The sequence below is a fragment of the Etheostoma spectabile genome, chromosome 17 (assembly GCF_008692095.1).
Source record: "Etheostoma spectabile isolate EspeVRDwgs_2016 chromosome 17, UIUC_Espe_1.0, whole genome shotgun sequence".
Classification (NCBI taxonomy): Eukaryota; Metazoa; Chordata; class Actinopteri; order Perciformes; family Percidae; genus Etheostoma; species Etheostoma spectabile.
The window spans coordinates 13503866-13516356 of NC_045749.1; the positions used below are offsets into that span (position 1 = coordinate 13503866).

At 39.1% G+C, this 12491-nt stretch overlaps 2 protein-coding genes across 2 annotated transcripts in view; both read right to left on the minus strand.

Moving 5' to 3' along the window:
- The window catches only part of sufu (suppressor of fused homolog (Drosophila)), a 16045-nt gene extending 8755 nt beyond the window's left edge, over window positions 1–7290 (minus strand). Inside the window, exons 1-4 of the mRNA XM_032541197.1 lie at window positions 6972–7290; window positions 2493–2669; window positions 1989–2123; window positions 1514–1650 (exon numbers count right to left, since the gene is read on the minus strand). Of these exons, the coding sequence (XP_032397088.1) occupies window positions 1514–1650; window positions 1989–2123; window positions 2493–2641 (421 nt within the window). The 5' untranslated portion in view covers window positions 2642–2669; window positions 6972–7290. The remainder of the gene's footprint in view (window positions 1–1513; window positions 1651–1988; window positions 2124–2492; window positions 2670–6971) is intronic.
- Window positions 7291–8700: 1410 nt separating this feature from the next.
- Window positions 8701–12491, minus strand: part of mettl18 (methyltransferase 18, RPL3 N3-histidine) — a 5166-nt gene continuing 1375 nt past the window's right edge. The window contains exon 2 of the mRNA XM_032541207.1: window positions 8701–10360. Coding sequence (XP_032397098.1) covers window positions 9389–10360 — 972 coding nt within the window. The 3' untranslated portion in view covers window positions 8701–9388. The remainder of the gene's footprint in view (window positions 10361–12491) is intronic.

Sequence of the window (12491 nt, forward strand, 5' to 3'; positions counted from 1 at the left end):
TTCTTTTCATTAAATTCTGTGCCCTTTCTTCTCCTAACGTATCTTTGCTCATTCCAACCAAAAAGTTCTATTTTAACCTCATCGGTCCACAGAATTTGTTTCCACAATGCATTAGGCTTGTCTATATGTTCATTTGCAAACTTCAAACGCTGATTTTTTTTGGTGAGGACGTAGAGAGGTTTTCTTCTGATGACTCTTCCATGAAGACCATATTTGTACAAGTCTCTTTATAGTAGAATGGCGTACCATAACTCCAGTATCTGCCAGGTCTTTCTGGATGGATCGTGCAGTCAAACGTGGGTTTGGACTTGCTACAATCCTGTGAGCTGTTCTGTCTGATATTTTTCTTGGTCTTCCAGATCTTGCTTTAACTTCCACTGTTCCTGATGACTGCAATTTCTTAAATTACATTCCAAACAGAGGATATTGGCATCTGAAAACGCTTTGCTATCTTCTTATAGCCTTCTCCTGCTTTGTGAGTGTCAACTATTTTCAGTTTCAGTTTTCTAGACAACTGCTTAGAAGAACCCATGGCGCTGATTGTCGGGGCAAGGTCAGATGAATCTGGGCATTTAAAACCTTAAGATTGACATCTCCTGGTCTTTCCAGACGATGATTGAGAACAATCCATGACACAGTCAGTTCTCAGCTTTCCAAAGGAGGCGGTGCGTGCTATAAACTCTGCAGGAGGCCCAAACTTTTGCAGACACCATGTTTTTGTTTTGTGTTATTTTGAAAGTGTAAAAGATGGAAATAAAATCTAACCTTTTGTGACATATTATACGAATGTTTAATCTGTTATTTGATGCCTTTTGGAAATTCTTCCATTTTTTCTTGGCTTCTTTATGCACATTGATACAAAAAGTTACCTGGGGTGTCAAAACATTCAAGCCCCACTGTATTAGAGTATGAATTTATCCTAATTCTTCATCATTATTGCTGCAAAGGTGTCCAAAATAACTTTGTTCAAACCAATTTATAATTTATTTTTCCAATAGAGCAGGGATCTTCAAAAAGAGGGTCCTCAGAGTCAATGCAGGGGGGCCTTCAAATTATTGTTTTAAATCCCCACTGCTTACTGGCCTTTATGTAAAGTAGTCACTAAGGCCATCCACAGATACAGTTCATGCTAAGGATTCACTGTGCCACATGTATGTTTAACATTAAAACATGATTTATAAAAGCATGCCAACAAGTGCTAGGCTATTTTAATAGCTTAGTATTCTATGTAAAAAAGGTATGTATAAATGCCTTAGGCCACCCTACACATTACTGTAGGCCCAGTTTATGCAACTTCATTTTGTACCATAAATGTAGTAGGGTCCCTGCTCCATCTATTTTAGTTAAGGGGTCCTTGGCTTAAAAAAGGTCAAAGCCTTTGCAATAGAGTATGAGAACAAATGCTTGCCTTGATCTTGGGAAGTTTTAATGTGTAGCATACTCCATGCACAGATGCAAGAAGTAGAGCTTTATTTTGTTTCTATTGAACCCCCCATAAACCCTGTGCTTTTACCTGACTGGAACACATAGCGAGCCAAGCCTTGCATAAGTTCAGCTGGCCAGGTTGGTGGTGCAGTCTCTCCAGTCTCTCTTTTGAGTCTAAAGGTGAGCTCAAAACCAAACCCACTGGGCCCATCTGCCCCTGTGAATCTAACACAGACACACACAATAAGAAACTGGGTAAACAACATAACATGAACTGTACTTTATTATATGCATGAGCGTTGTAAAAAATGTCAATGCTTGACTAAGTCAGTAGGTGGTCTACTCTAAGGGCTCCTGTCATAAGCAAATATTTGGCATGATTTTAAGGCCTGGTGTGATGTCCAGATTTCCCAGGGTTTTTACAATGTAAAATTAATCAAATGAAAAGTAAACTATCAAATAAAATAAATAAAAAAGCTCTTCATCCATTTCATCAAACGTGTTGAAATTACCCCAACTCCTCTGTGCAACAGGAAGTCAAGTATTTACATTAGCGTACTTACTCATGAACCCTATTATCCCCATACAGGTCACTTAGTCCAAAGCTGACATAGTGCCAATGCTCCTGGATGTCCTGAGCTGGACAGCCCGTACTCCTATACATACTGATGTAGTCTAACGGGTCAGGTCCCCCTAACCTGCGAGAAGCATAAAATGAAAACCATCGGCCATGTCAAAAACTTTACGTTATTGTTTTCAGTGGGCTGCGTTTACTCGTAAATGCACCTATGTACCATATGTAAAGACCATTGCATAGGCCATAACTTATAAAAGTAGTGAGCTACATTTAAATTAAATGAATGACTGAATCCTTAAACACCCTGAAACAAAAGTAGCAGTTACCTACAGTAGGGCTCTTGGACGTAGCTAGTTAGTTAGTTGAAAAGTTAACGTTAGCTTAGCCGCTAACTATTGGCTAAACGTCTAAGCATCGTTACATAAACTTGTCCCACAAACGTATGACTTACAGATTTGTCAGACAAGCAACGACAATACGGGGTACCTACCAATATTTTACAATGGCTGTAACTTGAAGCGGGTTGGCCTGCTCGGGGTAAAGACGCCGGCATTCCCCGTAGATAGCCTGCAGCCCAGGAGGAAACAGCGGCACCAGTCCGTGGGCTTGAGCACCACTGGTAGGCCGTACCTCATCCATGCCACCGCCTGGAACAAATCTGGTTATTGTAAAAAAAAAACTACAACGTATATGCAGTTATATTCTGCTATCTAACTCCAGTTAAACAAAAATGAAAAAAAAACTAAATCCAGAGGGTTCACACTACAAAAGTTGACGGAGAAAATACAGGTTTAACACCGATCGGTGAGGTCCTCTCAGTAGGGGACACAGCCTGTTGCTCATTCTCTACAACAAAAACTATCTGCCAATTGGGTGGATAGGTATCATGACGTAACTGATTGACGACCACTTGTGGCCAATGAATAAGAATAAGATGTTTGTGTGGATTGTGATTGGCTGATAAACTGTCAATCAAGGCGGCTTTAAAGTTTTTCAGTGGTCAAATGATGGACGAATGAACCAAACGGGTGAAAAAAGCTCAACTCACGAATGAGTATTGCTATTCTTTATTTAAGTAAAAGGAGCAATACGAAAATGTAAAGACACTCTTCTTAAGCCTTGCATCCAAATTTTACTTGACTAAAAGTAGCCTACAGAAGTATTATGCTAGCCTACTAAATAAGTATGCTACATATTATCAGTAAACTTATCGGATTTAAAGAATACACATAACAATTGCCCATGTGAGAGTATAAATTGTAATTGCATTCTAAATACTGATGCATTAACTTGTACTCATACTTTTAATGTTGTAGTTGGTTGACGTGGAGCTAATTTTAACATCTGCCTTAGGTTGTTTAATCTATCCTGTAACAATACATCATGTTATATGAGATGATCCAATAAAAATCACCTGGTTTCAAATCAAAAAGTGATTTCCCTTAACTTTCCATTAAGCTAACTAAGTTAATGTAGTACATGTATCCTACCTGTGACCCCTGTGCTGTACACTGTATATGCGGTATAGTGCATAACCCTCAAATTGATTCTCATTATTTAATTAGAAAATAGAATATATGTAATGTTGGTATGAGAGTGCATATCATAGCCAGCTGTCTATATTGCCACAGGCAGAGGCCTGAATGAGTGATAACAGGGAAGGAGTGCCCATTTGTAGAATGCAATTTATTTATTTCATAAACATAAAAATATGCATTCACAGACACTTCTCATAAGAGAAAAATACAAAACATGCTGAGGTGAGGAACTTGTCGCTTTCATCATACTGAATGTAAGAGTAGAGCAACGGTAGTGAAGTAATATTTTATAAGCTAACTGTTTTTCTCACTTTACACATCCAGTGGTACAACAGCAGCCATCTTTTACTGCCTACTATTATTATACACAGCCATAACTGGAGTCTGAAAGCCAGGAACATTAGCAAACCAAGATGGTGAAAATAAAACCACTACTATTAGATAGATTATATTAGATTCTTTATTTAGCAGACTACAGGTACAGCAATGAAATGCAGTTGACATCCGACCAGAAATGCAAAAGAAGCATTAAATACTAAAGTGCAGGTTGAGTAAAGTATTCTGTGCAGTTATGTTGACGATAGAGATTAATTATGTACAATGGTGTATAGTTAGATAAATACAGGTATTCCAGATTGAATGTCTACAGTGATAGATAAGTATATACGTTTTTTACAGAGTAATACACGTTCTAAATTATTTATTTATTTGTATATAAATTATACATGTGATATATATATATATATATATATATATATATATATATATATATATATATATATATATATATATATATATATATATATATATATATATATGTATACATATGTGTATTGAACACAGGTTTATGGGCAGGTTATGGAATAAAAAATAAATAGATTGTGGAGTTTTGGTTGTTGGCAGTGCAAGGGAAATGATGAAGCAGTGCAGGATTAAATGTAAACAGGTACACAGTGTAGTGCAGTAAATGTAAATAGGTACACAGTGTAGTGCAGTAAATGTAAACAGGTAAACCATGCAGGAGTAAAAAGTAAACAGCGCTAGACAGGAGGTGAAGTTTTGTTCAGCAGAGTTACAGACTCTGGAAAGAAGCTGAACCCGAGCCTGCTGGTGCGGGAGCGCAGGCTCCTGTATCGCCTTCCAGATGGGTGAAAAGACCATGTTGGGTGGGTGGCATCCTTGACAATGGTTTTGTGATTTTTTGTACAGCGTTTAGGATATGTGTTGTGGATGGAGGGGAGTTGGGAGCCAGTAGTCCTTCGCACAGATTTCACTACTCTTTGTCGTGCCTTGCCATCGGCATTATTGACCTTATCCTGTAATATTGTTCAAGCCATTTAGGAGATATGTGTGCAAGTACAGAGTTTATCAGGAGGGCCAAGGCATATACAGTACATGAATAACTTTGAGACACTACAGATACCTAAAAAACTGCTTTAAACCAGTACTGTTGCACTACTATGTCTATGCATGTGTCTTCCTCGCTTAAAAGTCTACATAACAACATAATGTTTCGTATTTTGTACTTCAGCAGTTGCAGCTTAAAGTTTTGTTAGCTCCCCTTGCTAGGGTAATTAAAAAGGATGTTGGCTGGCTTACATCTAATCCTATTGTTTATAAGTAATCTATCTGTCAGAGTAGAGTTATATGAAACTAAAGCTGAGATAAGATCTGAAAAAATGTGCTCTGCATGTGCTTTGTGTGTTGCATGGTAGCCTCTGTATTTCTGAAAGTCATTGCCACTCTTTGTACTGTATTAAAATGTTGCAGTAGCCTATTTGAAAAAATGTAAATCAAAAATAACAGAGGAAATAATTCACTTTGATTTATTTTATTAACAACATACTATCTGCGTGATAAACTCTGATTTACAAGTTTATTTCATTCACAGTAATGTTATATTCAATTTTAAATGAATTCCTCGATCATCATTTGAAGAAAGCTACCAATATACACAAACACAACAAAAACAATGCGTAAATATTCAACCACACAAGTATTAATCCATTCTGATGGTCAAGATTTCCTCTCTCTTGTGGTGTGCGGTAAGGTTGACAAACCAGTACCATTCCAAAAGAACTGAGCCCATAGATGACACCTGAAGACGCCACCATCTATGGAATTCAGTTCTCATAGTACAGCACTTATCAAAAGTTGGTCCTCAGGAATCTCGAATGATCCTTATATCAATGTAATTTTCAACTCGGTTTACTGCTGTCTAAATGAAATAAAACCATGCACAATCAATAAAACAGCATAAAAAGTTTTGTAATCATCAATAATAAAAGTGGGTTTACAATTTACAATCTTCAAGATGTTGAGCAGCACATTAAGGTTAAGTCACTCACAACCTTTCCTATTTCTCAAGAAATGCAGGGTGGTGATGAGATAACGTCAGCCCTTCTTCTTTTGTTGGAAGATTTCGCAAGAGACCATTACAGTGGCAAAGTTCAACTTAAACCATGATCAATCACAGTTGGTATTGCATTATACAGTAGTGCATTCTGTAATTTAAAACATATTTTTTTCATAAATTGGAAACAGATTGAGAGGCATTCTTATGTAAGTGAAATAAAAACCAAAGTGGGAAACAAACCTCCAGAATGCCATTATGATGGAATGAATCCAACACTGTGGTTAGACAGAACCTATGGAGATTTTCAGGGATGTCTGAGAAAATCCAACCATTCTACCCTAAGTACTTCTTGAAAGGCTTCTCAACTACTGAAATGAAAGTCTATCCACTGGGCTGATGCAAGCACTGCTGATAGTGCTCTGGTCAAAGCATGACATGACTCATTATTTATGGTCATACACTACCAGGAAAAGAACTTTAGGACAGTGTGATTACTGACATACACTTGGTCAATGTATCTTTGACTCCTTTAACGTCAGTTTTATATTAACCTACCTGCAAAATCTCGTTGAAGGCCTGGTGTCAGTTACAGTGACAGTACAGTGAGATAATTCTTCAATGTTATCTCTGTCACTGGGGTTTATTTAGAATGAGTGTACATTCTTGTAGGATACATGCAATAGAGTACAATGAACTTTCTGAGGAAGGCCACACCTGAACACGTTCAGGAAACTCCTATCTTTCCGGCCGTTGAACTGGGAAACAACCGGTTCTACGGCCTAGTACAGAAAAATAATTCCCCTATGAGGGAATGTGTTCAGTCTTAAAGCCTGCACTAGTTTGAACAGATCTCACAGAAACATCAAGTTAGTTAATAACATAGTATTTCTTTGTGAAAGCTCTTTTCTAACTAATCTAAGAATATCACAACTTAAAACATGTTGAAAGTTTGTAGCTTGTAGTTCTGTAAAGGCATTTCTGATAGTTTAAGATAAAATGTGTACAGTGTATATATTTTTTATATAATTGATCCTACTTTGAGCAGTTTGAGATCGTTATTTAACTATATACTTACCCCAGTCATTCACTGAAACCTTTCACTCCAGATCTGGGACATATCATAAATACATCTCTTCATAAAAGGCCTCCCAGGACTGTGCTCCGGCAGGGTCGAGCTTTAAACACTCTTCAGCACTCCCATCTCAAAAAGAAGATGTTTTGAATCAGCAGCAAGTCTCAAAAAACTGAATATACAGTAAGCCATCCCTCCCCAGTTCACCTGCATGTTCTGCTCATTCTTCCATGTCCTTCAAGTCCCAAGGAAGGATACAGCATACTGTCTGACATTCAGAGCAAAGAACCTTAAATACCACCACCTTTCTCATCACCCATCAGTCTCCCTCCCTCCTCGCTATCTGTTTTTCATACGCTCCCTCCGTTCGGTAAGCCTGACAGTCACTTCCCAGTAAGAAGGAAACAGTGGGAGTGGTGAACAGCACGCCCCCTCACAGTGAATCAACACATAATAGTTTCTGAGGAAAACCATCTGACTGGCCCTGCCCCTGTTCCCATAAAGTAAGCAGGGGAAAGGCTGTGTCTACTTGAGGAACCAGGAATTCCCCCACAGGCCATGAACAGCTGTTGAGATGAGAGATGATGACGAAGCGGACACACTGGAAGTTTGCTGGCCGGGCATATACAAACAGAAACCGTGTTGGGTGTTTTGTATGTGCGTAAGAGTGATATATTTTTTAACACTACACTATATTTACACAAGTAAGTGGAAATTCTATCCACACAAAGTGGGTGTTCAACGTTTGAGCTGGTGACACTAAGTTTCCTAGAGAAGTGTCTTATCTTAGCAAAATATTATTTATCAGAGGGCAGTGTGTACTTCTTGCGTCATGGGCATGCTTATGATGAGATCCATTTATTTGAATATTTGTGTAGCTGGAGTCCTTTATTCAGGTTAGATCTGATAGGGGTGTATTCAATAGCCCAATTCAATTGCTCTCTGGTCTTAGTCAAATATGACAGGGATGTGATACTGATTGTGTTCAATCAGCTGAACGTGACAGGACTGGGTTAGTAGGGTAAACCCAGAGTTATTGAACAAGCTGGAGTAGTTATATCCATAGTATAACAGTTTAATTGTTCAGGGAACGTGTAAAAACCCGGATTTCCTTGTCCTCTTTACCTAGTCATCTCAAATACGAGAAACTAGTCTATATTAAATGCATACTTCCTCAGAAAAAAAGCCCTGTCAAAGTAATTCAATTGATTTCCTTGACCTGCGCAAAAGGGGGATTCCACATGGTGTTGGCATAATTACAGCATAGTTCCCTTCCTGTACTTGGATGTGTATTTGCATATATTTTTTTGTTGTACATAGATATAAGTCTTTGTTTTGCAATGGAGTACACCCAGATCACGTGGTGACATTAACTGAAGGTAAAAACCGACAGAATCAAGAGAAGCCATTACTTGAATAAAAGGTACAGAGACCCCATAGAGTCCCACCATTGATGTGCAGTGACTCTAGAATCCACTTTCAAACTACATCCTTGGGCTGGTGGGATAAGTTGCAATTGACATTTTACGCCAGACTTCAGAAACAAGCCTGGCTTTCATGCTGCTGTTTGAACACTGGGGAAATCACTTGCAAAGGTCACTGAGCCCATTTCCTTTCTTTCCTCCCTGTGCATCTAAAGACCTGTAACAGTCCCTTTCAACTGCACTTCACTTACTGGCAGACATATTCAAATTTCTATATAGGAAGTGAAAGAAGGTATAGGTAACCAAAGTGCAACTAGGAGATGAGAAAGCATATTTTATTACAGCTTGTCTTTGTTTTACCACAGTAATGATGATGCATCTCGATGCAACATTTTTTTATGAACATTTCCATGCGTGATTTAAAAAAAAAAAACATAAATCTGAGTTTGTTAGATTTTGACACACAATTTTTAATGAATTGTTTTGTCTACTGAGGTTTTTATTTTGTAGTCATTCCATGCTTAAGCCTTAAAAATGTTGTGAAAGTCACCTTCTCTCACAGTCATCGTCCATGTCAGAGGCTGAGTCATGTTTAAAGGTGGAGAATTGGCTTCTTAGAAAATGAAACATGAGGTGGTCAGATGTAATGTTATAAAGTAGACGAACAGCCTATATGTGTTTTGCCTAATTATTTTATGCATGTCTTATTAGATCACGTGTATATAGACACAACACTTTGTTTTCCTTTTGGCCATTTTTGTGCGTTTTTTTTCTGCACTCTTGCCTAAACTCTAAGTTGTTGTGCATTATCCCATCCCCTTTTCTGTTTTCTGATTTGTACATGTCTGAAGACAGTAACTTTTAAATAAAAATCAACACATTTAAAAAGAAAAAGGATTGTTAACTTATCAGAATCGAGCATCGAATTGTTCTAGAGAGAATCGCGATGCATCTAAGAATCGATTATTAAACCACTATATTAAACCCAGGAAGGCTTTACTTATTTAAGTGCCCTTTGGCAAAACGCAGGACTACTACATGTCTCTGAAGTCCTTCTTCCTTATCCCACAAATGATCCAAAGAGAAAACACCCCTCTGCTCCACAAAGGACTCAAACAGGTGCAGTCCACCACCTACACCAAAGTAGTGGGATTTGGTGGCAAGGTAGACCAGTCCATCGGGTGCCAGCAGTTTGTGGAGGGTCTCGTGTAGCGAAGGGTAGTATGCAGTGTTGTAGATGGTCTCTGAGGTGAAAATAATGTCATATTTGGGTTGTGGATCCTCCTTTTTAACCAAAGCAAGAAATGTGCTCCAGTCCCCAGAGAAAAAACGACACTTGGCTAGTAATGGGTGCTGGGAAACGTCTGCAGCTCTCTTCTTAGGTGGCGGGATGCCATCTTTTACCTCTTGTTTCTCTTTCACCTTCTTTTTACAACCATCTTCCTCCTGTATGTTTACCTTCCCCCTCCCTTCTTTGTCGTCTTCACTGTCTACTTCATCCTCCTCTTGGCAGTTTAGTATAACATTTGGCACTGTGAGCTGTTCAATAACTGTACTGTTATAATCTTGGAAGTGGACCTGCCTGGCTCCTCTCTGCAGAGACAATATTCCCAGCAGCCCTGCACCGCAGCCCAAATCCAAAACTGCCTTCCCCCCAAAGTTCTCTCCATCTTTCTCAATCAGCTCCAGAAGGTCATAAGTGCACTCCCACACCTTCAGCCCTCCCTCGTACACGCCAGAGATGAGATCAGACCTCTGCTCCGCAGTGCGAGACAGAATTTTCTCTCCGTCCTCTCTCTCCGAGGCCGTCTTTTCAAAAACGGTCTCGTTGAGGAAGTGAAGAGGAGGAAGAGTTCCTATGATAACCGTTTCACTGACAGCATCTCGAAGGAGATACTGTGGGTCAGATAGTAGAAAGTGCTCTTTGGCCTCTTTTACGGGCTCTGCTGGTTTGGTATCATCCTCCATCTGAAAAACACAAAGCAGTAAGCGAGGTTAGGGATGTTTTCCATGTGTCTGATGGTGTGCATGTATGACTACAGTACATACAAAAACCAAACATGTGCTTCAAGTTGAAAATATCATGGCTTGAGGCATATTTGGCAATAAAGATATAAAAGGAGCAATACACTACTGAAGCTGTGTAGCTGCAGGACACTACTTATAGCACAGGAATGTTCAGATTTAATTAGTCTTGGTGCTATTGGGTCTTCATAGCTATTTGAGATAAATAAGCACAAGTATTTTGTGTTGTGTGCTTTAAGTGTTTTGGAAAGAAACAAATTAAACACAGTGTTTTATTAGAACAATTAAAATTATTAAAGCTGTTTCTAATTAAGACTGGTTAATAATAATAATAATATATTTTATTTATAACGCACTTTTCATTCAAAGGAATCTCAAAGTGCTTCACAGGAGAGTAATAATAATAAAAACAATCAGCACAAAAATGCCTTTCTGAATAAAAAAGTCTTCAGTTCAGCTTTGAAAGTGTCCAGGTTCTGTACTGCTCTCAGGTCACTCGGGAGCTGGTTCCAGAGCCGTGGTGCAGCTGAACAAAAAGCTCGGTCACCAATAGTACAAAGCCTTGTGGTGGGGACCTGAAGGAGCAATTGTCCTGTTGATCTGAGGGTGCGGGTGGAGGGTTTCTGGGCGTTGGTTGATGAACTTAACCATGAAATCGTTACAAATCAGCCGCGTTCACTGTGCGACTGAATCACTGTTTGCAAATACCATGTGCAAGTTTTTTTTTCATACCTCTGAACTTTGGTTCATTACCTTAAACTAACAACACATTGTTGATTATCAGTATGAATTCCACTATGACTTTTTAACTGTCATGCCTTTGTCCTGTGACATCGAGGCTCATGAGCAATGAGCAAGTCACTGCTCTCTAGTTGATGCACACCTAATTTATGTTCCAATTTTCATTGTGATGGAATAATACAGTGGAAATTACTAAATGAAATAATCTAAACATGCATAGTGTATGTATGTATGTGTGTGTGTGTGTGTGTGTGGGGGGGAGGGGGTGTGTCCCTGTCATTTTCATTTAGGTTTGTGTCTGACTGGATCCCAACTTGCTCTGACGTCATGCACACCTATGCAACGATAACCTCACAAGATCAAGGCGGCCGTAGCAGGCAGTGCAGTTGCTTTTCACCGACTGCAAGACCCAAGCAGAGCATGCTGGGAAAAGCCGGCCTCTCAGCTGATTTAAAAGCTGTTTGGTTCAGAATCGACTCAACATGGCAACATTTTATATAAACTTTTTATAAATTTTAAAAAATTTGACCTGTCATTTGTCTGATTTAAAGGCTTATTCTGTACAGAACACATATGTGGCTGATAGTTACGTTTAGAAGTCAGAGAAACTAAAACTGTCTGTTAATTAAAATCTGCAACAGATCACATGTAGAGCATTTTGAGAGCTACTCTGTCATGATTAAAACTGGAGACTTGTACAAGCTGATATATGGGTCTGATAAAATTGTATTAGATCGGAATCGGACCACAGCGTTTCTGTCACTTCTTGTTCAGCCTGAAGGCTGCTGAAAACTGTCCGACTTTTTTGTCGTTTTTATTTCGTCACCGCCCCTGGCTGCTGCCGCCTGCTCTCGTCGACTTTACATGCGAGGTGCAGTTAGAGCCCCCCCGCCCTGATTGTTGTATTTGAACAGGGAATGAGCCAGATTTTTTTATTTTTTGTCACCTGCTTCATGTAGTTCTACTCAAACATAGGGTCAGTTTCAGCAAATATGACAAGAATATGAAAGTTAGTTTTATAAGGCTTATCTACTACACCTTTAACCAGAAGGCTTTTAGTTAGTTCTGGCTACACGCTCTGGCTTGTTTAAACCAATCACAACTGTTCTGGGCGGTGGTGAAGCCCCAATAGCGTTGAGATGTGAGGCTGTATCCCAGCAATGTACATCCGTTGAGCCAAACCAGGTTTTAGTCATCTCAGGTCCTTTATCGTAAAGTGGGGTTATTATAAGGGGGTAAGCCTCCACTCTCTAAGCGTAGGTCCCATGGCGCCATTTTAATGCTACGAAGCCATCACCTGCACTTAGCATCCCATTGACTGCCATTCATTTTG